The sequence below is a fragment of the Gorilla gorilla genome, chromosome 1 (genome assembly GCF_029281585.2).
Source record: "Gorilla gorilla gorilla isolate KB3781 chromosome 1, NHGRI_mGorGor1-v2.1_pri, whole genome shotgun sequence".
Taxonomy (NCBI): Eukaryota; Metazoa; Chordata; class Mammalia; order Primates; family Hominidae; genus Gorilla; species Gorilla gorilla.
The window spans coordinates 222,287,165-222,308,900 of NC_073224.2; the positions used below are offsets into that span (position 1 = coordinate 222,287,165).

The 21,736-nt window shown below is 55.4% G+C and overlaps 1 protein-coding gene across 11 annotated transcripts in view; it reads right to left on the bottom strand.

The window, feature by feature from the left end:
- The window catches only part of ARHGEF10L (Rho guanine nucleotide exchange factor 10 like), a 158,270-nt gene that overhangs the window by 70,544 nt on the left and 65,990 nt on the right, over positions 1-21,736 (bottom strand). For 4 of the 11 annotated variants that reach the window (XM_055353810.2, XM_031011856.3, XM_055353771.2 and 1 more), the window contains exons 7-14: positions 18,998-19,170; positions 13,803-13,919; positions 10,774-10,882; positions 7,526-7,632; positions 5,005-5,082; positions 3,770-3,949; positions 2,441-2,557; positions 896-988 (exon numbers count right to left, since the gene is read on the bottom strand). In XM_055353810.2, coding sequence (XP_055209785.1) covers positions 896-988; positions 2,441-2,557; positions 3,770-3,949; positions 5,005-5,082; positions 7,526-7,632; positions 10,774-10,882; positions 13,803-13,919; positions 18,998-19,170 — 974 coding nt within the window. Of the gene's footprint in view, positions 1-895; positions 989-2,440; positions 2,558-3,769; positions 3,950-5,004; positions 5,083-7,525; positions 7,633-8,448; positions 10,650-10,773; positions 10,883-13,802; positions 13,920-18,997; positions 19,171-21,736 lie in introns of those variants that run through there. The other 7 variants (XM_031011860.3, XM_055354174.2, XM_055353972.2 and 4 more) reach the window with 4 other exon arrangements.

Here is a 21,736-nt window from a genome sequence, read left to right on the forward strand (position 1 = left end):
GGAAATTCAGACACATGCTAGGACACGATGAATCTTGAAGACCTCATGTTAAGGAAAACAAGCCAGTCACAAAAAGAAAAACATTGTATGATTCCATGTATACGTGTTTTCCTAGAGCAGTCAGAGTCATAGAGACACAGGGTAGAATGGTGGTTGCCAGAGGCTGTGGGGAGGGAGAATCGGGAGTTGTTGAATGGGCAGAGTTTTGGTTTGGGATGATGAGAAAGTTCTGCGATGGGTGATGGTGATGGTTGCAGAACAATGTGAATGCACTTAGAAATGGTTATGATGGTAAATAAATAAACTTATAGATCAATCACTGATCAATTGATAAATGGTATGGTTACATAAGAGCCCACTCCCACAGGCCAGCAGCACTGAGAGTGGATAGGAATGTGCCACCGGACCCCTCAGCCTGGTAGCCACCCTCTCAGCTCCCTGATGAGGGCCAGCCCCTGCCCAAGGACCCTCAGTGGTTGGGACAGTGTCCCAAGCTCTCCAGGACCCTGTGTGGGGCTAATGTCCCTTAGGAATCCCCTGTTCTGAAGCTCGAATCTGAAATGGACAAGCTCAGCATGTTTACTGAGCATCTCCTCCATGCCAGGAGCCCTGCGGGTCCCGGGATTCCCTGTGCCTTCACTCCCTTCCTGCAACCCAGGCTCAGGTCACCAGCAGTCCCTCAGCGTCCCCCACAGACGGGCGTGCAAACTGAGCTGTCAGTTACAATCGATTTCACTCTAGAAGTGGAGAAAGATGAGGCCAGAGTCCCACAGCAGGTTGGGTGGGTTATGGATCACGGACAAGAGCCCGGACCTCCTCCCTCCCACCCCAGGAGGCACCTCCCAGCCCACAGGCAAACCCTGTGGGTTGAAGCTGCTGGAATCCTGAGCAGTACCTGAAGCAGGAGGATGAACTGTGGGAACCTCTGGATGGGCTTGACCATCAGCCCGTAGAGGGTGACACGGTCTGGGCTGCACACCTGCCGTCGCTGGTGGAGACAAGGTTCTGTCATTCGCTGACCCCCTGCAGAGAGGGCCCAGCGCCCCAGAGTCCAGACACTGTCCCCATTCTGGGCTCCTCTCCCCAGGCCCTAAGACCCTGCCCATCCCTGGGCTTGCAAGAAGAGCTGAGAGAGGTCCCTGGTTCTGCAGCCAGGGATCCCTCTCCCACCAGTGCCCCTGCATGGCCGCGCACCCTCAGGAGACTAAAGCAGTCATCTTAAGGTCTCTGAACTAAAGGCATAACTGGGAAACTCAGCAATTTATTCAAGATGTCAGACTTCTAGAAGTGGCCAAGGCAACCATTCCCTCCACTTAAACTAAACGCAGACAGGTTTGGGCTAGGGTAAGGGGCGGGGCACAGGGGGACCTTCTGTCCTGTCTCTTGCATCCATCCCCCACTCCATCCACACACCTGCTACCTGGTCCTGGCCCCCATATGCTGCAATCCCACAGTTTCTCCACCTGCCTCCACTTCCATCTGCCCCAGCTCAAAATCCTTCAATGGCTCCCCATTACCTGAAATATTACATCCTAGGCCCTGGGCCTGGAGGTCTAGAACCACCCAACTGAACTCAGCCGCCTCTTAGTGTGCACACTCAGGCCTTCTCTCCTGGGACTCCCCAACAGGCATCAGTGCTCCCAGAATCCAAACAGACCTGCCCATCCCTCTCCTCCTGCCTCTAACTTTTGCTCCACTATCCTTACACCTGATATAGGCTCTCCTCTGTCTTTACTTGGCACAATCCCACCATCCTCCGCCAGGGCCCATGTCAGATGGCGGCTCCTACTGATCCCCTGTTCTCTTCGATGGGGACAGTGGGTTCCTCCACCGAGGCCGTGGCATCTAACCTGTGCTGCCGGCACATGTGTGCGTGTCCTGGCACCTAGCCCAGCTGCATCCTCTGCCAGCCAGCAGGCTCCCTACAGGCAGGGGCTCTGACTCACCAGACTACGCTCCCAAAGAAATCAGCGGAGGCTGGGCACATGAGAACTCAGAAGCTTTTCGAAGCCTTTAACCTTTACTCTCCCAAGCAATGCCCAAGATACCCCTTTAAGGAATTTCCTCACCCTTTTATAAATGAGGAAAAGGAACCAGCTTAGCAACCCCGGAGCCACAGCCCACCACAGGGCCAGCCAGGCAGACCCACCCACTCACCAGGGCACAGGAGGCAAAGGGTCAGCAAGATGACACAGGTCTCCCCTCCACCCTGCCAAAGCTCCAGGATCCCAACTGCTTACAGACACTTGGCTACGCTCCTCCCAGGGGCAGGAGGGAACGATTTTCTTACCATGGGACTGGGCTGCCCCAAAAGAAAGAGGGGAGCTGTCCAGGCCAAAGCTATGATGTCATACCCAAAGCTGGGGCCAAAATGCTCCCTTCCTCCTGAGCAACCTCCCTGCCCACCCTGACCAGGCACGGTACCACCGTGGAGGCCCACCTTGAGGAACTCGAGGAAGGCAGGCTTGGTGAGGCAGGCCTTCTTGATGATGGACATGGCACTGGTGAAGTTGTTCACGTAGTCACTGTACACATCTAGCACCATGGACTTGGAAAACTGAAACAAGGCAGGTGTGGGCCAGGGAGGCCACCTCAATGCAGGGAGCAGAAGGAAACGAGGCAGGTGTGGGCCAGGGAGTCCGCCTCAATGCAGGGAGCAGAAGGGCAGCCTGCACTCACCCCACACTCCCTTGGGGCCTTGAGCTGTGCAAATCCATCACCCCCACTGGGGTGTGGACATGGAGCTCAGAGAGGTAGAGAGGCTGGCCTGAGGTCACAGGTGGGATGGGGTGGTGCCACAGGAGAGCCCAGGGGGCCTTCGCCTCCCAGGTCTCCATCCCCAGTGCAGCAGCCCAAGCCCACAGGTGGAGGGAGGAGAAGGGCGGGGGGAACACCCCTTCTACTGCATTCACGTTCAGGAAATCGAATGCCCCTTGCCCTCCACCTTTAAGGAAAGTGCTCCTGGCCTCTCACCGGGCAGTGTGCCCAGAGTTGAGTTACCAAGGGAGGGATGGTCGGCCTGGAGTCAACCAACTCTCTCTCCAGAGCCCCTTGATATACACCCGGAACATCAGATCTATTCAGTGACTCTATCGAGCACTGTGGCTTTCAAAAAAAAGTTTTTTTCTTTTAGCAAAACCTAGTTACCTAAAACACATTAAAGTAGAGTGCTACCAACTTGACCTTCCCTCACCCCATGAACATCTGGGGTCCGCAGACTTCAGCTAGAAAAGCCAGAAATCCAGTGCACCCCTCATTCCACAGATGGGAAGCCTGGGCTCAGAGTGGGCCCTGGACCTGCCCTAGGTTGCAGAACTGAGCTGGGACCACAACCAGGTCCCCCAGATCGTGAGCCAGTGCCCTTTCCCCAGCACTGCGGCACATCCTCTCCGAGCCAAAGTTGTGGTCTTTCACAGCATTTCACACTGGCTTGAAACCCCTCAAGTGCTCGGTAAGAGAGCTTGTGACCGGCCAGGTGGCTGCCCACAGTGACTGGGAGGCCAGGGGGTGCTGCCACCTGGGAGGAGCCAGGACAGCCACCTAGCTTCATCAGCACCATGGCCTGCCAGGTATATCCAAGGACACCCTGGCCACTTCAAGGTGTCACACTCACCCCTAGATCAGGCCCAGAAGACCCTGCCACCCTCTAATCCCACTGACTTGAACAAGGCAAGCAGGCAGAGGCAGGAGGCTGGACTGCATGGCCCCAGGGTCAGACTGGTTGTGGTTTTACCTTGGTGGGCTGGGGAAAAAGTTTGGGGACACTTACCGAGGCCACGAAGAGGTCCCCGATCTTCTCGGTGGAATCCCACTCAGCCACGCGGGAGGACAGGGCGATCTGGAACATGGAGTGGCAGTGCAGGATCTCCTTCACACGGAAGAACACCACCTGGCACTTGCGGGCGCTCAGTGCCTTGGGCTCCATCTCCATCAGGGGGTTGCGGTAGTCCTGCCAGGGAGGGCGGGGTGAGGCCACAGGCCAGGCCGCAGCCTCTCTCCCTACCTGCCCTCATGCAGAACTTGGCCAGCCATGAATGGGCCTTCCCGTGGCACGGGGGGGAGGCACTCATCCCTCACTCCTCATGTGTCCTTCCGGAAGGATCTCCATCACCATAACACCCCTGGCCTCACTGGCCACACACAACACCCCCATGCTTCTGTGTTAATTGGTCGGGAGGAAGAGGGTCTTTTTATGCGCCATCTGCCTGCAAGGAGCTCCTTGGAGGCCGGCCTGAGGGCGAAGCTCTGCCTGTCACTGAGCCCGTGAGTGGTAAGGTCACTACAAGCTCCCTTGGCTCCCACACCCCACGTTACTCTCCAATCAGCTTTGTCAGAGACAGGTGATATATTCATCTCTACCTGCCTGATGCCTAGGATCCCTCTCTGAGGATCCAAACTCAAGAGGGGAAGAGAGGGTATCATTAGCAACAATTCCCTGCCCTGGTGGCCTTACTCTGGTAGCCCACAACCTCCTGGAAAAGTCACTGTCTCAGGGATTCAAACACTGTCTCAGGGATTCTCAGGTTGGCACATACTAGTCACTTCATGCAAGCATCTGCTCAGCAACCCCTGGGCCTCCTGATGCAAAAAAGAGGACTCAATCCTACTCCTCTCGATGCAAGAAGGAGGACTCCATCTTACACATCTTCCCAACTAAGGATCCCAGGAGGATGGGAAGACATGGCCCAAGCCCCAGGAGCTTCCAGAGTGGCAGGAGGACACAGTGCCTTCCAGTCATAAATGGGAGTATATGCCCTCAGCTGTCCAGGAGTCATTTCAAAGAATCCCATTTTGTTCACAAAGAAGTCACTCCCGTGAACACCAGGGCATCAGGAATTCTTGCTGCCTACATTTGGAGGTTCTACTGTCCCCATAAAGCAGTGCTGGCTTATGGTCCTGTCCCCTTAAAACTGCCCACAGTCCCCAAACACTCCGTATAAAGTTACCCTCCAGGGCCCTCCCTGCTTCTCCCCAGAGACCCTTGAGAACTCCCTGAAGTCGCACCTGGAGTATCCGCTTCAGAGACTCCACGTAGCTGCCTTCGCTCTGCACGATGGAGCCCAGGATATGCCTCCGGACCACCTGCTCAGGCCAAAAAGCACGGTCAGCGCACATGACACCTGCTGCACAGGGCCAGTGCCTGCTGTGGCCCAAGTGACAGGAAGGGGAGCTGACAACTACAGGACAGAGAAACCCATCCCTCCCAGGTCCCACCTGGGACCACTGGGCCTGGTGGCCGCTCTTCCTTCGAGAGCCCCTGCCAACTCTAAATAAATGCCCTGCTGCCTGGCTGCAGAATGGAGGAGGAAGGGCACATCCCAGGGAAAGCCCCTCTGTGCACATACATCTGGGGTTGGGGTAATCACCACGCTCCTCCATGGTGGCGGGTGACCACCTCCATCTTTGGACAACTCTAATAGAAAATCCTAGGCCAGGCAAGGTGGCTCATGCCTGTAATCCCAGCACTTTGGGAGGCAGAGATGGGCAAATCACCTGAAGTCAGGAGTTCGAAACCAGCCTGGCCAACATGGTGAAACCCTGTCTCTAGTAAAAATACAAAAATCAGCTGGGCGTGGTGGCACGCGCCTATAGTCCCAGCTACTTTGGAGGCTGAGGCAAGAGAATTGCTGGAACCTGGGAGGCAGAGGTTGCAGTGGGCCAAGATCGCGCCACTGCACTCCAGCCTGGGCAACAGGGCAAGACTCCATCTCAAAAAAAAAGAAAAGAAAATTCTGTCTTAGCATTAGCGTGAACCGAATCTCAGCTCCCTTCACTTGCGAATGAAATCCTTGAGCTATCCCTCTTCCACAAGACAGGCCTTGGGGTACCGTCCCCCCACAAGGGTGGTCTCTGCTTCTGGCTAAACATCCCCAGTCCCTTCTCCTTTCCCTTCCACCATCACCCTAACCCTCCAGAAGCCTGGCCCACGGAGCGGATCACAACCCCTCAGCTGCAGCCTGCAGTACCCCATCGAGCATGGTGTGGCTTGCACCTCCCTCAGCTGAGGATCTTTCCAACACAGTCACCTGGCTCCCACCCCAGACCTTCTGAAGTTCTACTGTCCTCTGAACAAGGTGGAACCTGGATACCAGGGACTTTGAAATCTTCCCAGGTGGCTCTATTGTGCAGCAAAGTTAGGACGGTGCTCACAGGAGGTGTCACATGTGACAGGGGTCCGAGGGGGAGCCCATCCCTCTCGATCTCAGGTTGGGAGGTGACTGACCCCCTACTCTACCCCCACAGCTGTCCTGAGCGTCCATCAGGAGCCCACCACCACCAGAACCGCCGGCTCCCTGCCCTATTCCCTCTGCTGCCTCCTCCTGCCTCCAGCAGGCTCTTCTCCCATCTTCCTACTGCCCTGCCTGCAGCCAGGCCTGGCCATGGCCTGGCCACACAGTCCCAGCAGATGGCAAGACCACTGTCCCATTGTTGATCCATTGTCAACAATCCCCAGGTACTCAAGTGGCACCCAGAGCAGAGCACAAGGACATCTGGGGCCAAGTAACTCCCCGTAGTGGGGCTGTCCCGTGCCTCGTAGGATGTTCAGCAGCTTCCCTGGTCTCTACCCACCATCCTACAACACATCCTGCTCAGTGGCCTCACAGCCAGAGGAACCAGGGATCTCGCACCCTGTTTCATGGCTGGCAAAACACAGATAGTGAAGGGACAACATGACTGGGCTGAGATCCCAGAGCAAAGCTGCCCGACCTCAGCACGATGCTTTACAAGAAGGAAGCCATTTTTTTTTTTTTTTTTTTTTTTTTTGAGACAGAGTCTCGCTCGCTGTGTCACCAGGCTGGAGTGCAGTGGCGCGATCTCGGCTCACTGCAACCTCTGCCTCCCAGGTTCAAGTGATTCTCCTGCCTCAGCCTCCCGAATAGCTGAGACTACAAGCGTGTACCACCATGCACATCTAATTTTTTTTGTTTATTTTTTGTATTTTTAGTAGAGATGGGGTTTCACCATGTTGGCCAGGATGGTCTCGAACTCCTGACCTCAGCTGACCCACCTGCTTCACCCTCCCAAAGTGCTGGGGTTACAGGCATGAGCCACCGCACCCAGCCAAGGAAGCCATTCTTAAAGAGCCTCACTTCCTGGTGGGAGCTTGTGGCAGCTCTGAGGCCCAGGGTGAGGACAGGTGGACAGATGGCAGGGACTGGGCACCTACACACCTGCAGCCTCACCTGAGTCTGGATCCCATCTCATTCTTCAAATGACACCTTAGTCAGAAACAGCCAACGGGACCGCTCTGCATGCCATGGAGTTGGGGGAGGCAAGCGTTCTAGATGCCGGGAGCCCACCCCCCAAAACCAACAGCACAGAGCACGCGGGGTAGAAAGTGGAAAGCCTGTTCAATAGCTGAGGAGAGAACCTAGGAGGCCCCTATCCAGCTGGGCTCTGCCAAGAGCCCCCAGTCATCATATCCCCTGTGAGATCCAGACCAGCGTGGCCCCAGAGAACAGGCTGGAACCCCCAAGCCACCCCTTCCCCTACAGACCCCCACCTGCCCCACTCCCCCACAGACCTGCTGAGGGCTCAGGCCCTCTGGCATGGGGCCCAGCTCTGGGGCTGGGGGCTTGATGTCCGAAACGCTGACCTCCAGGAGCCCCATGTCCTCCTCCTCCGAGTCACCTGGAAAGTCAGATGGGCCGATGACACAGCTAAGGCAGGGACAGCACACCCTGCTCAGGCCTCAGGAGCTGAGAGCCCCCCTAGACCAGCCTTGGACCCAGGTCCTAGGGTGCAAGCAGCTCCTGGGGCCCCGTGGGGTTAGAGCCGCCCGGTAGCTCCTTCTCAGGAGTTCCCTGCTACGTCCCAGGGCCTGGAACAGTCCATCAGTGAATAACTGTGAGCAAGTGAGCGAGAGGGTGAATAGGCAGAAATCAAAGCCGCGTCCTGTGGGGCCTGGGTTCTCGGCATCCATGCTGCCAGAAGCCACTGTCCCTGCTCAGGCCCGCCCGCTCTGGCCTGGCGAAGGCTAGCCGCCCATGTCCCCATCACTAGGAACTAAAAATAGTTTTCTTCTGGAAGTCTAAAAGGGGGAAGAAAATAAGCCCCGAGAAGAACAGGGCAGCGTGGTTTGGCACTTTCATTTTGAAATAAAAAATGCAGAGCTAAAGGGAAAAAGTTCAACAGGAGCCTGACATGGAATCCCAGGCGTGAGTGGAGCTGGACCTCAGACGGAGGACGGAATGAGATGCACAGAGGCCCAAGCCTCTGAGAGTGGGAGGAGGTCAGATAGTGAGGGAGGCTCTGGAGAGGGTTCCAGCCCCCACCAGAGCAAAGTACAGGTGCTGGGAGAGGGGATCCCAGCTGCTGAATGGCTCTGACTCCAGCGGTGGCTGTGGGCAGCAGGAAATGGGAGCTGTGGGGAAGCTGGGGAGGAAAGAAGAAGCGGCAGCAACCCCAAGGGTGGGAGGGGGTAGAGACACCCCAGTAGGCCCTTACCTGAGCAGGAGACAGAGGAGGAGGAGGAGGAGGGACAGCGGATGATGGCGTGGGGGTGGGGGTGGTGCAGGCCCTCCTGCCGGGCCCACATCACGCCCCGGGCATCACTCCGCACCCACCCCAGCCGGCCTCGCAGCTTCCTCTTCCCCCACGAGCTGCTGGGTAACATTCTTGGCCTGTGATTCGAGCCCTGCCACGGCTATTAATATCGCCTCTGTGGGGAGGGTCACTTCAGGAAGGCGCTGGACTTGTGGGCGGGGTGGGGAGGCCTGAGGAGAGCCCTAGCCAGCCTGTGGTTGGGAGAGTGACCCAGGAAGAGTTCCCAGCCAGCTGGCCTGGCCACGTTGTCCTGTCTTCAGACCATCTCAGTGAGTTTAGAATGGCCACTTGGCCTGCTCCCTCCATCATCAGGGGTTAGTGCTCCCCAAAATGCAGAGGGAACATTGGACATTCACTGAGCACCCAGCCTGTGCCAGGCCTGTGCACACCTACCCTGGCTTAGCACTGCACCAAGTGCACGGGTGGGGCTCAACCCATTTTACAGATGAAAACCCATTTATGGTCTGCCGCCCCAAGAGGGGAAAAAGTGCAAGGTGACACAGCCAGAAAGCCGCAGAGCCAGGGTCTGAACAGGCCAGCACGAGGCCGTCCTGGCACCAAATGCCTCCATTTAGGGACTGACCGCCCACCAAGAATAACGTCTGCTACATGGGGCTCTCTCTCCTCGTACTACCTCGGACATCCTCACCACAGCCGTACAAGACAGACAGCCACCCCACTGTACGGATGAGGAAACTGAGGCACAGGGAGATTAAACTACAGAATTTTCTAGGATGACACAGGCTCTCAAAGTCCTGCCTGGCTCGAGGCCTGTGTTCCTTCTGCTGCATCAGGCCATGTGCCGAGGGCAGGCAGCAGACAAAGCCTCCTTCCTTCCAAAGAGAACTGGCACCCCAGAATTCCATCAGCTGTGAGCCCACTGTACTGGGATTCCTTGTCTCCTTGTCTGTCACCTCTAAAGATGTGAGATGGGCAGCAGGGGCCGGTCTTACTTGACCCTGTCCCACCAATGCCTGGGAACACATCAGGGGCCCTGACCTAGACATTCTCCAGAGGAATGGACTGGAGCCTGGTGGGGACCAGGAGCAAGGGTAGGCACCTGAAGGGGGGTTCAGGGGAACAGGGGCAGGACTCATGTTCACAGCTGTGTCCCAACGCTTTAGGACAGTTCCTAGCACATAGTAGATGCTTAATAAAACTTGTCGCATGAATGATCAATTGATCAAATCTGACCATGGGACGCTTCTGCGTAAAACCCTCTAATGGGGTTTATGCAGCGTCCTTAAGACCAAAGGCAAATGCCCAGCAAGGCTGACAGAGCCTGTACTGACCGGACCCTGGCCTATCATGCCCGCCCTCACTTCTGCCACCTGAGGCTTCCTGTATCCCTTCCAGGCCTGTGTGTCCTCAGCCCTGTCACAACCTCTCTGTGCCTATTCCCTCATTTGCTGCGTGGGAATGTGAGAGTTCTGTGCGCCTTGTGTGGTGAGGATAAGGATGAAGTGAGGAACTGTAGGCTCATAGGGCAGCACCTGGCACACAATAAATACTCAATCAGTGCTGACTAAGAGCATCTCTGGAACATCTCGTACTTTCCCACATCCGGGGCTCTGCACACCCGCTCGCTCCTCTTCCCAGAGCACCCACTCCGCTCTGCCTGGTGACCTGTGCCTCCTCCTTCCCTGACCTTTCATCCCCCAAGTCCATCCTCATTTCCTCCATGCCCCCCAGGGCACCCCAGTGGACCACTTGTCAACCTGTCCTGTCATTTCCCATGCCTGTGCCTGTCTCCCACGCTGTGCCAACAGCTGGCCCCGGAGGCACTGCTGATACACGCATCGTGGGTCCCTGCATGCAGCACAGGCTGTGGCGCTTAGTAGGATTCAGTAAATGTCAGCTGGTTGGAGAGATGGGTGGGTAGATAAAGGAAGGAGGGAACAGGAACAAAAAAGATGAGGACAGGTGAGCCAGACAGCGCAGGGGGCAGGAGGCCAAGACGGCCGTGACAAAAGCAGGAGCAGGGACGCTGAAGGAAGAGGCCCAGCTCTCCCAGAAGGGACAGGCCATGCCTGCCAGAGGAGGGGGAGGCACACTGGGACCTACCAGGATATTTGGGACTCAGCCCCCAACCCCCACCACCAGAGGAACCAGACGCCAAGTGGTACCCACCCAGCATGACCTCTGGGGTGTAAAGCAAAATCCCACCCTCCCCGACCCCCAGCCCAGAGCTGGGCACCAGACCCTCCTACTCGGGCAGCGCCTCACCGAGGACGTCCTTCCTGTGCAGGAAGGAGACTTTGCGCATCACAGCCATCCGCGTCTTCTCCAGCCCATCCTTGGTCCCGCTCTTGGCGGCCTTCATGAGCTGGGTCATCTGAGCAAAGGTAGAGAGGCTCATCAGGGAAGGGACGGCCTGGGATGCCTGCTACCGAGGGCCACCCGCCTCCCCAGGCCTCGGCCTGCAGAGATCAGAACCACCCAGACCCTTCCCTCCCAGGTCCATGAGCAAAGGCCAAGGACAACAGTGGGGGTGAGAAGGTGCGTTCATGCCCGGGGATCTCCCTCTTTAGGGGCAACAGGAGGCTGTAACCGATTTTTTTCCCTTCAGGGCAGACTATGTGAGCAGATTTCTAATCCAGGAGATGATGTGACCTGGTGAGGAGGGGGCCGAGGGGTGCTGGAGACCTGGAGCCCTGGGCCACCCACCAATGGCATGACTCTGGGCACGTCACTGAACGTCACTGAGCCTCCATTTCCCCAGGCAAAACTGAGGAACAGCAATACCGATCCTTGCCAGGGTCTGTGAGCACCAAACATTCCGGGTCTGGGAAAGCTCCCTGAGCAGAAAAATGCGCTCCACGAATGTTGAACATGACCTTAGGAGCGACTAAAGGAGGTGTGTGCACACCCCCATCCCATCCGCCAAACCCAGGTGAGGGACCCATCCCTTGCCTCCCCCGAAACAGCCAGGTTTCTTACTGAGCCACCGTCTGGGAAAAGGAGAAAAGGCTGAAGTTGCCAGAAAGAAGAGGCAGCTTCCTCTGGCAGTGGGGAGGGGATCCACGGACACGAGCGTAGCAAGCTAAGCAGAACATGAGACGTAAGGAGACCGCGTGCCCAGAAGAGGGAAGTGGGCATCCGAGGTGCTGGGGGAACCCAGGCCTGACAGAGCTGCTGTCCCCTCAGCCAGTCCTTTGTCCTCCCAAGCCCCAGCCCTAGCACCCGCATCTTCTCCAGCATACAGCAGCACCAGCCAAGAGAAGGCTCTGCAACGACAGAAACACTCTGTAACTGCCCTGTCCAAAATGCGAGCCACGGGCCACAGGCGACTATTGAGCACTTGAAATGTGCTGGTGCGAGGAAGCACCCAAATTTCTGATTATATTTACTTTTAGTTAATTTCCATTTAAAGAGCCACACAGCTATCATAATGGACAGTGCAGTCCTAAGAAAACCTTCTCCTTCCTAAAACTCTCTGCTGAAGGTGGGGAGCACTAATCTGCGGGGTGGGGTTGTCTCTGGTCTCTGCTCTATCACCTCCAATAACCCTTTGGTCCCCACTTAAGTATCCAAGCACTTCTTGGGGGTCTGGGCAAGGAAGGGTTGCTGAACAGCCACCAGGTGCTGCGCATGGGGAAGCAGGGGTGGTGGCTTTTAAGGAACAAGGCTGACTTTCTGGAAGGAACCAGCAGCAGGGAAAAAGAAGGAAGTTCCCTGCCTGCCCTGCATTTCTACGGGACAATCCTAGAGAAGTTGTGCTTGGCCTTTTCTGGGGTTGGGCAAGGGGAGTGATCATAGAGGCCTTTGAGAATCTAATGAAAGGGATGGCACGGACGCTCATCTTCTTCTTGTTGGGGGGCGGGAGGAGGGGGTCACACCCTCAGAGATCTGAAACCTCTGTTCCAGAATCCAGTTCCTGTCCTGGCAGAAAGCCATCAGTGGTGCTGTCCTGTGAGCTCCCAAAGTGGTCTTTCAAGGGATCATCTGAGGCCCTTCTCTTGGCATTTTCCTGGGCAAAAAAGAACAGGCCAACACCCTAGAAGGTGTCCCCGAGTACACCTGCCGAATCCACCCATTCCCACAGTGTGTGGCCGAAGCGGGGGAAAGGCCCAGTCTTAGACTCTGCCCTTCGCTAGCTCTGGGCCCCTCTCTAAGCCTTGGCTTCCTGAGAGGTTAGCCCCGCCCCCACCCTGGGTTGCAGGCCTCTCGCGGGTATCTGTGAAAGGTCTCGTAAACTGTAAAGGGTCTGCTCTCCTCCTCCTGGAAGGCTTCACATTCCAATAAAGTGGGCAGCACTGCAGGATGGAGGACGTCTGAGCTCTGGCACACCGCAGACCCAAGTTGGAATCCCAGCTCTGTCGTGAACCACTGCTGTGGCCACTAGCCGGGTACTTGACACTAAAAGATGCAGAAAGGCAGCTACTGCCCAGAGTGCCACAAGGACAGGGTGGTCAGGCGTGTAGATAACGACAGCCACTGTCCACTGGGCTCCTAGACCCAGCACAGCCCCATACACCCAACAGGCCTGATCGTTGACCGTCAAAGCCACCCTGGGGGCCGGTACTGTGAATTCCCCCATTTCAAAGGCAAGGAAACCGAGGCTCAGAGAGGCCAAGGGGCCTGCTCAGGATCACACCATGAGGAAGTGGTGAGATTGGGATTCAAACCAGGCCCACAGACCTCGAAAGTCCATGCCTTTAGCCAAGACACAGAGCTGGTGCTCAGTTAATGGAAGCTACTGTTGTCGATAACATCATCCAAAAGTTTAAGCAAGTACTGTGATTTCTCCTGCAGACTTCCTTATCTTGGATTCCTCTGAATAGTGTGGAGAGACAGGAACATCCAATGTCACCAACACTCACGTTTTTCAATGTGTAACACCAACTGTGCAGATTATGAAATGTGCAGATTCCTGAGCCTTGTCCCGGACCTACGTAAGTGGCACCCTTGGGGCTGGAACTCAGGAACCTGCATTTCTAACACAGCACCCCAGGTGATTGCAAGGGTCCTAAAGTTTGAAAACCCTCCTGGGAATTCTTGTGGACTATCAGGGTTTCACTTGCAGGTGGGGAGAAAGATAGGGGTGAGAACATGGAAGGGAACATGTGGCTTAAGGCATCTGCCAGTTCCAGCACAGATGCAAGGGTGGCCAGGGTCCAGGTCTCAGGACAGCCCTGGGACTCAAGGGTGGGCCCGGGAGGCTTCGTGGTACCAGGGCAGCAGGAAAACCCCTGGAGGTAGCTGCAGCTGGAAACAGCCCCCATCCAGGGCTTGAGGGGACAGACAGACAATACCTTACAATCGTACTTGTGCTTCAGCTCCTGCATGTCTCTCCCCCCAACTCTCAAAGCCAAGATGTCTCTCTTAGTCCTGGCGTATCTCTCCTTTAGCCTAGTCAGGTCTGGAGAAAGCTGGAGCCCCAAGCAGCCAGGCAGAAGGAAAGCAGGTGAGAGGAGCAGGCGGGACAGGAAGGAGACAAAACACAGACAACAGGGGAGAAAGGAGACTCAGGTAAAGTGCGGACGGACAGCTCGGGCAGGCGGGATGCGGCACCCCAGGTCCCAGGCAGCAGTCCAGCCAGATCCTGGCCGGAATCTGCTCCGGCTGTGTCCAACCCCACCATGCCAGGCAGCTGGGGGCCGGGTCTCTGCAGCAGGGAATCTGGGCTGCTGGGGCGGAGAGGCGGGAGGGGAGTAAATCGAGGTCTCCTGTCTTAGGGAAAAGGGAAAATGCTCTGAGGGCAAGAACTGTGTCTTCTCCCCGGCCCTGTGGCCCAGCACAGGGCTTGTAACATAGGAGCTTCTCTGTAAGTTTGTGAGATAGACAGATGGCAGGTGGATGGATGGATGGAATGAGGTCGGGGGATAAATGGATAAGTGGGTAAATCCACAGAAAGATGAATGGAAGGGTAGAAGAAGCGTTTGGCAGATGGATGGGCAACAGACAGGCAGGTGGATGGGTAGACGAACAGGCTCACAGAGGGATGGATGGATGAATAAATAAATGGATGAATGAATAGATGCACAGATAAATAGATGGATGAGCAAATTGATAAATTTGGTTAGGTGACTATATAGCTGGGCAAATGGACAGATGGATGGATGAAGAGACAGTCAGATGAAGGAATAAGAGGACGGATGGACGGATAGGAGAATGGATTCAGGCAGTGCTGTGCTGGCAAATATTTAACAACCAGTTCTCCAGGAAAAAGGGCCCTGCTTTGAAGCATTTCCATGGTGTGAATACTTCCACCAATTCCAAGCTACCAAAGTGACATCACTGAATGGGAATTTGTAAAGAGATGCTCATAACTGGCTCCTGAGTTCTTGTGAGCTGACACTAGCTGCCTCTGGCACACTGCTGGAGAATGAATGGAGGGAGGATGGGTGAAGGGTAAAAGGGAGGGAGGGGGATGGGCAACTGGATGGAAGAATGGATGCTCAGCTTACAGACTATCTGGAGGATGGATGGATGGATGGATGGATGGATGGATGGACAACAGATGGGAGAACAGGTAGATGGACAGAAGAACAGATAGATATTCAAATGCACGAACCATATGAGCAACAGTGATATTTGGTAAAGTACACAAAAGACCAAGACAGGTGCTACTTCTAGAGAAGTAGACAGAAGGATCAAGAGTGTGAGTTCTGGAGGCATGTAGGCTCCTGCTCAAATCATGGCTCCCTGCTTACTAGCTGGAGAAGTCTCTTTACCTGAGCTGCAGCTTCCTCACTGGTAAAGTGGCCATAATAGTAGCTACTGCATAGGGTTGTTGAGAAAATTAAATGTACATGCAAAGCCCAGAGCTTATTAAGTATTCAAAAAATGGAAGCCATTATTATCTTTTAAATTGCAAGTGCTCAATATTTGTTGGATGGGTGAATGGATGAGTGGATGGGTGGATGGATGGATGGATGGATGGATGGATGGATGGAAGGATATACAGACAGATGAGGCACCTGTGATATTGCATTCTACATCATTTAAGTCTCTCTGAGCTTCACACAGGTTTTCTGATCAACAAAATGAGAATCTTAAGGACAATAATACTGACCACTTAGGGTACTGGGAAAATTAAATGACACTGCTTTGTAAAGTGTACCATTCTAGGCAAATGTTCAATATTGTTATGCAAAGAAGTATGCATGCAGGACAGGTGTCCCTCTGAGAGCTACCCAGACTCCCAAAAAACTGAGGAGTTTGGGGTTTGACCTGAGTCCTGTTCATCCATAAAATAGTTTCACATAATAAAACCATAAAGCCCCTGGGCCTTCTGGTGCTCCATTACTTCTCTCAGGGTCAGAAGAACTAGGAAATGTTAGGATCAGAGGCCACTTGCTGAGTTGGCCAGATCAGAGCAGTGGGTAGACCAGGCTGGGCCAGGGCTGGCGTTTCTGTAATGAATCTATGAGTACTGCCCAGTCCCCGTCCAGCTGGATCAGAGACCTTGATTTCAAAGAGGTCACCACTGGAGAGTGGGAGAGTTCAATGCAATCCATCCCACAACTGGAAAAAAAAACCCACAGATCCTGGATTGGCACCAGCAGGACCACTTGTTCACATAACAGGATGAGACAGCTGCTTCTACTTGGGTCCGTGCCCCTCTACAGACCCCATGGTCACTTTTTTTGGCAAGAGTCCACCTGCCTAGGGACGGCCTCTTCGGATCTCTGAAGAAGGGGTTCCATTAGTTCTCTTGCAGCTGGGCAGGGTGCCTGGCCATGGTCAGACTCCAAGAACAGGACAAAACACATCCCCAGACCCCTGCTGTCAGCTTGTGCCCACAGCACACACAGCACATAGCCAAGCAGCAGTGGCCCTAAAACATGCAGCTGCTGCAATGCCAGCGGGTGAGCAGGTGCGCCCCAAGCAGCTCAGGAGGGTGAAGCACCACAGGCAGGCTCAGTAGAGTCCCTGGCAGAAGTGGGTACCAGAGGAAAAGCCCTCTGCAACCTCCTGTCTCCCTAGGAGCCTGCTGATCAGCGAGCAGGTGGGCCTTGGCCACGGCCAGAGAAAAACTCCAAGTGGTTAGAAATCCCAACAACTGTGCCACATAGTTTTTCTACTGAGGAAGGGTCCAAAGCCCCCAGCCTGAGAGTGTGAGGGACACGAGCTCACAGGCAGCCCCCAGAGGTCCCAGGGCCAGGCCATGGTGAGTGCAGCCCAGCATTTCTTGGAGTGCTCTGTGGGCCCCTTATACCCCCTGGGGGCAGAGAGCTGCTTAAAAGGCAGATTACTGGGCCCCACCCAACCCCTGAATCAGAGTCCCTGGTGAGGCCCTGGCATCTGTGATTCAATCAGTTACCCATGTGGTTCTGATGCCCGTGGAAGCATGGGGACCACCGCTGGAAAGCCTGAATTCAGCATTGTCATCCCTCCTTCCCTCTGAGAGACACGCATGGTTTCCTCCCAGTCCCAGCAAGAGGGCCGGGGACAACATGGGAGAGGAGGAGGAACGCCAGAGGCTGAGGCTAAAAGGCTGGGCCAGGACTCGAGAGCCCCATCTGGTCACACTGCCCAGAGCAGGGCTGGGACGCACGGGTCCTGCCATATGGAGAGGCTACTGGGGGGAGTGGGGGCTTCATAACCAAAGCCCCCTTCCCTAAAGCAGTGCATGCTGCCCCTTCTGAACTGCAGGAAGCAGCAACGAGCTGTTCCTGGGCTTCTGCCTGGGCCGCTCCTCCAGCCTGGATCACCTGTCCTGTCTCCTCTGGCTCCTAAGCCCAGCTCCAACTCACCGCTCTCAGAGGCGTCTCTGATTGGTCTCATCAGTCCCTACCCCTATCAGGCACACAGCCAGGCTGGACACAGGCTGATGTTTACGTAAAGGCATTTTTGTCTTCATTATGTTTTGAAGGGCATGATAGTTTAGCTTTGAAAATTGTACCACACTGATCATGATGACCAGCATTTTGTCTTCATTTTTGACAAACTGTTTCCCATTCAGTGTCTCCTACGGACCGTAAAGGTTCACTGAGCACAGATTAGGTCTTCCTGTTCCAATGTATCCCGTCCCACAACTGAAGATATGGACTACGCACACAGTAGGTGTTGTAAATGCTTCGCTTTTTGGCTAGCAAGACATTAAGGCTGTTTTCCACAGCTCACCCCTGGAGGCCCATCCCTGGAAACAGCAGGCTGAGAGAGACCTGCTCAGTCCCAGGCTTGCTCAGGACTCAGGGAGCCCATCTTGGTCTGAGGAATGGCTGCCTGAGGACTCAGGTGTGGCTGTTCCTCCAGCCAGCATGCCTCTCCCAGAGTGGATCCCCCAAGCCCAGAAAAGGTGGGAGGCACTGGGAAAGTCCCCTCTCTTGTCCCCACCCTGCCCATGCAGGAATGGCCCCAGGTGGAGCTCTCCTGCCCCGCTACATCTTTTAAAAGGAGCTTGAGGCTGGGCATGGTGGCTCACACCTGTAATCCCAGTACTTTAGGAGGCCGAGGCAGGTGGATCACTTGAGGCCAGGAGTTTGAGACCAGCCTGGGCAACATGACGAAACCCCATCTCTACAAAAATACAAAAATTAGCCAGGCATGATAGTGCACGCCTGTAATCCCAGCTACCTGGGAGGCTGAAGCAGAAAATTGCTTGAACCCAGGAAACAGAGGGTACAGTGAGCCGAGATAGGGCCACTGTACTCCAGCCTGGGCGAAAGAGTGAGACTCTGCCTCAAAAGAATAATTAATAAAAATAAAAATAAAAGTAGCCTGAGAGGGACGCCGTCCCCTCTGCTCAGTCAGGGCCTGTAAGAAGCTGTCCCCATGAAACTGCAAATCTCAGCACGGACAGACACTGCCTCTTGGTGGCTTCTGCAGAACAACAGGGAAGGAGCATGGGAACCAGATGACCTATCCTCCTCGCAGCCTCAGGGGCTCCCTTTCAGGAAATAAGCAGAATGGCCTCTACTCCAGGCAGAAACACGAGGAAAGCTGAATGCATGGATGGCACCGTGTGAGGCCCTGGAGAGAAGCCTTCCAGGCCGCTCTGGCTTAGCCACAGCAGCCCCCACTCTCCACTGCCCCAGAGCAGAGAGGACTGCGTGGGCTGAGGCCTGGTCTGAGCATCGGTCCCAGAAGGCGGGGAGAGCAAGTGGATCTGATCCAGGCTCCACCTCTAAGCAAGTGGCTGGGCTACCTGGAGTGCGGCGTTGAGAGGACTCTGAAGCCCAGTCTGAGCCCGTGAGCATCAGGATCAATCGACCAGGTCTGCCATAGCAAGGGGGTGGGGGGGAACACCTGTGCCAGGTACCAGCCATGCCCATCCCGGGCTTAGGGCTGCCAACAGCAATGTCTACGAGTCACCTCCTGTTTCGGGATGACCTGGGCTTCTGGCTCCCCTCTCACCACACATTCCCGGGAATCCCTGGGACCCAGACGTGAGTCCTAGGCCTGGCCCTCACTACCCTGCTCCCTCCCTCCCTCCCTCCCTCCCTCCCTGAAGGGGTCTCCGTGCCCTGACTGAGGTGAGCGACACCCCCGGTCCCCTCACCTTGGGCTGGAAGGACACTCGGTGCTTGGTGGGCTCGACCTCCGGCTTGGCCTCCTCCCCCGAGTCCTCGCTGTAGCTCTCGAACTCACTGGAGCTCCAGCCTAGGTCCTCCGCCTGCCGAGGGGCCCCAGCCCGGTGCGCATCCTCGTAGAGCAGGTTCCTCTCTGCCCCTGCTGGCCAAGCGGCAGCCGGTGAGCCCAGGCCCTGAGGCCAAGCCTACCAGACTTCCAGCCTCAGACCCAATTTCTGAACCCAGGTGGGGCGAGGGGGGGTCAGGGAGAACGTGGGGGCCCTGGGGCTCCAGCTCTACCTCCTCAACCATGAAACGAAGATGATAATACATCTTCCCCCTCGTAGGGCAAGGAGGGCCTGAGAAAATGGGGAAAACCCAAGAAATGGGTCAGACGTGCACAAGCCCGCTCACTTCCTTTTGCTCCCAGCACTGCTTTTGTATGGTCTCAGCGCTCATTCTGAGCCTCCTTGGCAATTTTGTTTGAGACAGGGTCTCATTGTCTCGCCCAGGCTGGAGTGCAGTGGTACAATCATAGCTCACTGTGGCCTCAAACTCCTGGGCTCAAGAGATCCTCCCATCTCAGCTTCCCAGGTAGCCGGGACTACAGGTGTGCACCATCACACCCAGCTAATTTTTTAATTTTTTGTAGAGACGGAGTCTTGTTATGTTGCCCATGCTGGTCTTGAGCGCCTGGACTCAAGTGATCCTCTTGCCACGGCCTCCCAAAGTGCCAGGGTTACAGGCGTGAGCCACCACACCCAGCCGAGCCACCACACGTGGCCTGTTTCTTACTGGAAAAGAGAAGACCCGGAGCCAAGTCCTGGCTCAGGCCCTTAGCATCCTCAGGAATGAAACAGAGATTGTTGGGGCCTCAGGGCTCCTCACCCCAAATCTGAGTTCACGTGCAGCCTGGGATCTTCCAGTAGGGGGCGCAGCTGGCCCAGAGTCCAGGAGCTCCTTTCCTTCCTAAGCCTGCGGGAAATGCCTTGGACTGAAAACTTGGGGACAAAAAGCTAAGAGTCTGGAGGGACAGGTCCCACAAGGGCCAGGGCACTCGTGGGGCCCATTCAACTGGGCTATGAGATGCCGCTTGAAGCCTGAGGTGGGAAAGCCACTGTCCCGAGGCCGGAACACAGGGTCCCAGCCCCAGCTCCGTCACTGGGGGATCTTGGGCAAGGCCCTTTGCTCCACTGGGTTTCATTTCTTCATGTTACCTGGAGAACTGCAGACCTCACGAAAGTGGGGTCAGACGCCAAAAAGTACATGAAGATGAAAATGCTTTTGTCATCACAGAAGAAATATAGCATTGGGAAGGGTTTTTTTGTTTTTGTTTTTGTTTTTTTTAAAAAAAGGAATCTGACTGGTCACAGTGGCTCACACCTGTAATCCCACCACTTTGGGAGGCTGAGATGGGTGGATCGCCTGAGGTCAGGAGTTCAAGACCAGCCTGGCCAACATGATGAAACCCCATCTCTACTAAAAATACAAAAACTAGCCGGGTGTGGTGGCACGCACCTGTAGTCCCAGCTACACAGGAGGCTGAGGCAGGAGAATTGCTTGAACCCGGGAGGCGGAGGCTGCAGTGAGCCGAGACCGTGCCACTGAACTCCAGCCTGGGTGACAGAGAGAGCCAACATCTCAAAAAAAAAAAAAAAAAAGAAGAAGAAGAAGAAGAAAAGAAATCTGCTCAGAAACAACCGTGCCGAAAAACTGCGAGCTTTGGTCATCAGAGACCTCTCTGCAAAATGCGGCTAATAATAAGTGGACGAGTTGAGTAAATAAAACAGGCACGGAGCTCTTGGCAAAGTGCCTGACACATAGCACGCACTCGGCTGAGAGCAGTAGGCCGTCACTTATGGTGGCTCTGGGGGAGCTTGGGTATCAGTCCATAGACCCAGGGCCCCCCAGCTTCACCCCACAGGAAAGGTGGGGTGCGAGAGGTTGGGGGCAAGAGCGTCAGCCAAAGAACAAAACAGATGTGCCAAAGCTTAGTGGGAGACGGGTCCCAGAACCAGGAGGGAACATGAGGCTATTTTTAAGCAAAAGATAATGGTAACTAATGTCTTTAGAGAGTGGAGCAGCTGCGACCTTCAGAAGGCCAGGCTGATTGTCCTGTTACTGCAGTGGAGGCCCCTCAACTAGTGGCCAAAGAGGCAGAGTTCTCAGGGTAGCCCTGAGGAGGAACCCTGGCAGCATGTGGCAGGTCCATGCCTCCACAGGGCTGAGCCGTGCACCCAACCACCTCCATCCTCGGTGTGCCACGGCTCCCAGCAGCCCTGTGCAGACAGCAGGGTGCGAATGATCACTCCTCCTATTAGACAGATGGGAGAGATGTGGCTGGCCACAGTAAGACAGCGAGTGGGGTCAGGGTTCTGCACCACCTTCCGTTGAAGTCCCCGCCATCTACACATATAGAAATATCCTCTCCAGTGGAGACAGAGTCACAGAACTCTTGTGCCTGTGTGCAGCCCGAGGGCCAACTCCTCAGCTTTCAGGGACCACATAAGGGTCCCCTCATGCTTCCTGCTCAGTGTCCTCATCAATTACCTCATGGAATCCACGCTACCACCCTAGGACTGGCTATTATTGCCCCAGTTCTACAGATGGGTCAACTGAGGCCCAGAGACATTGGTCAGGACCCCGTGTGACCCTCCCCAAAGGCCTGTGAGCTGGGGATTTTCCTGCTTTATGTGAAGAAGCCAAGGCACAAAGGCACAAAGCCCTGT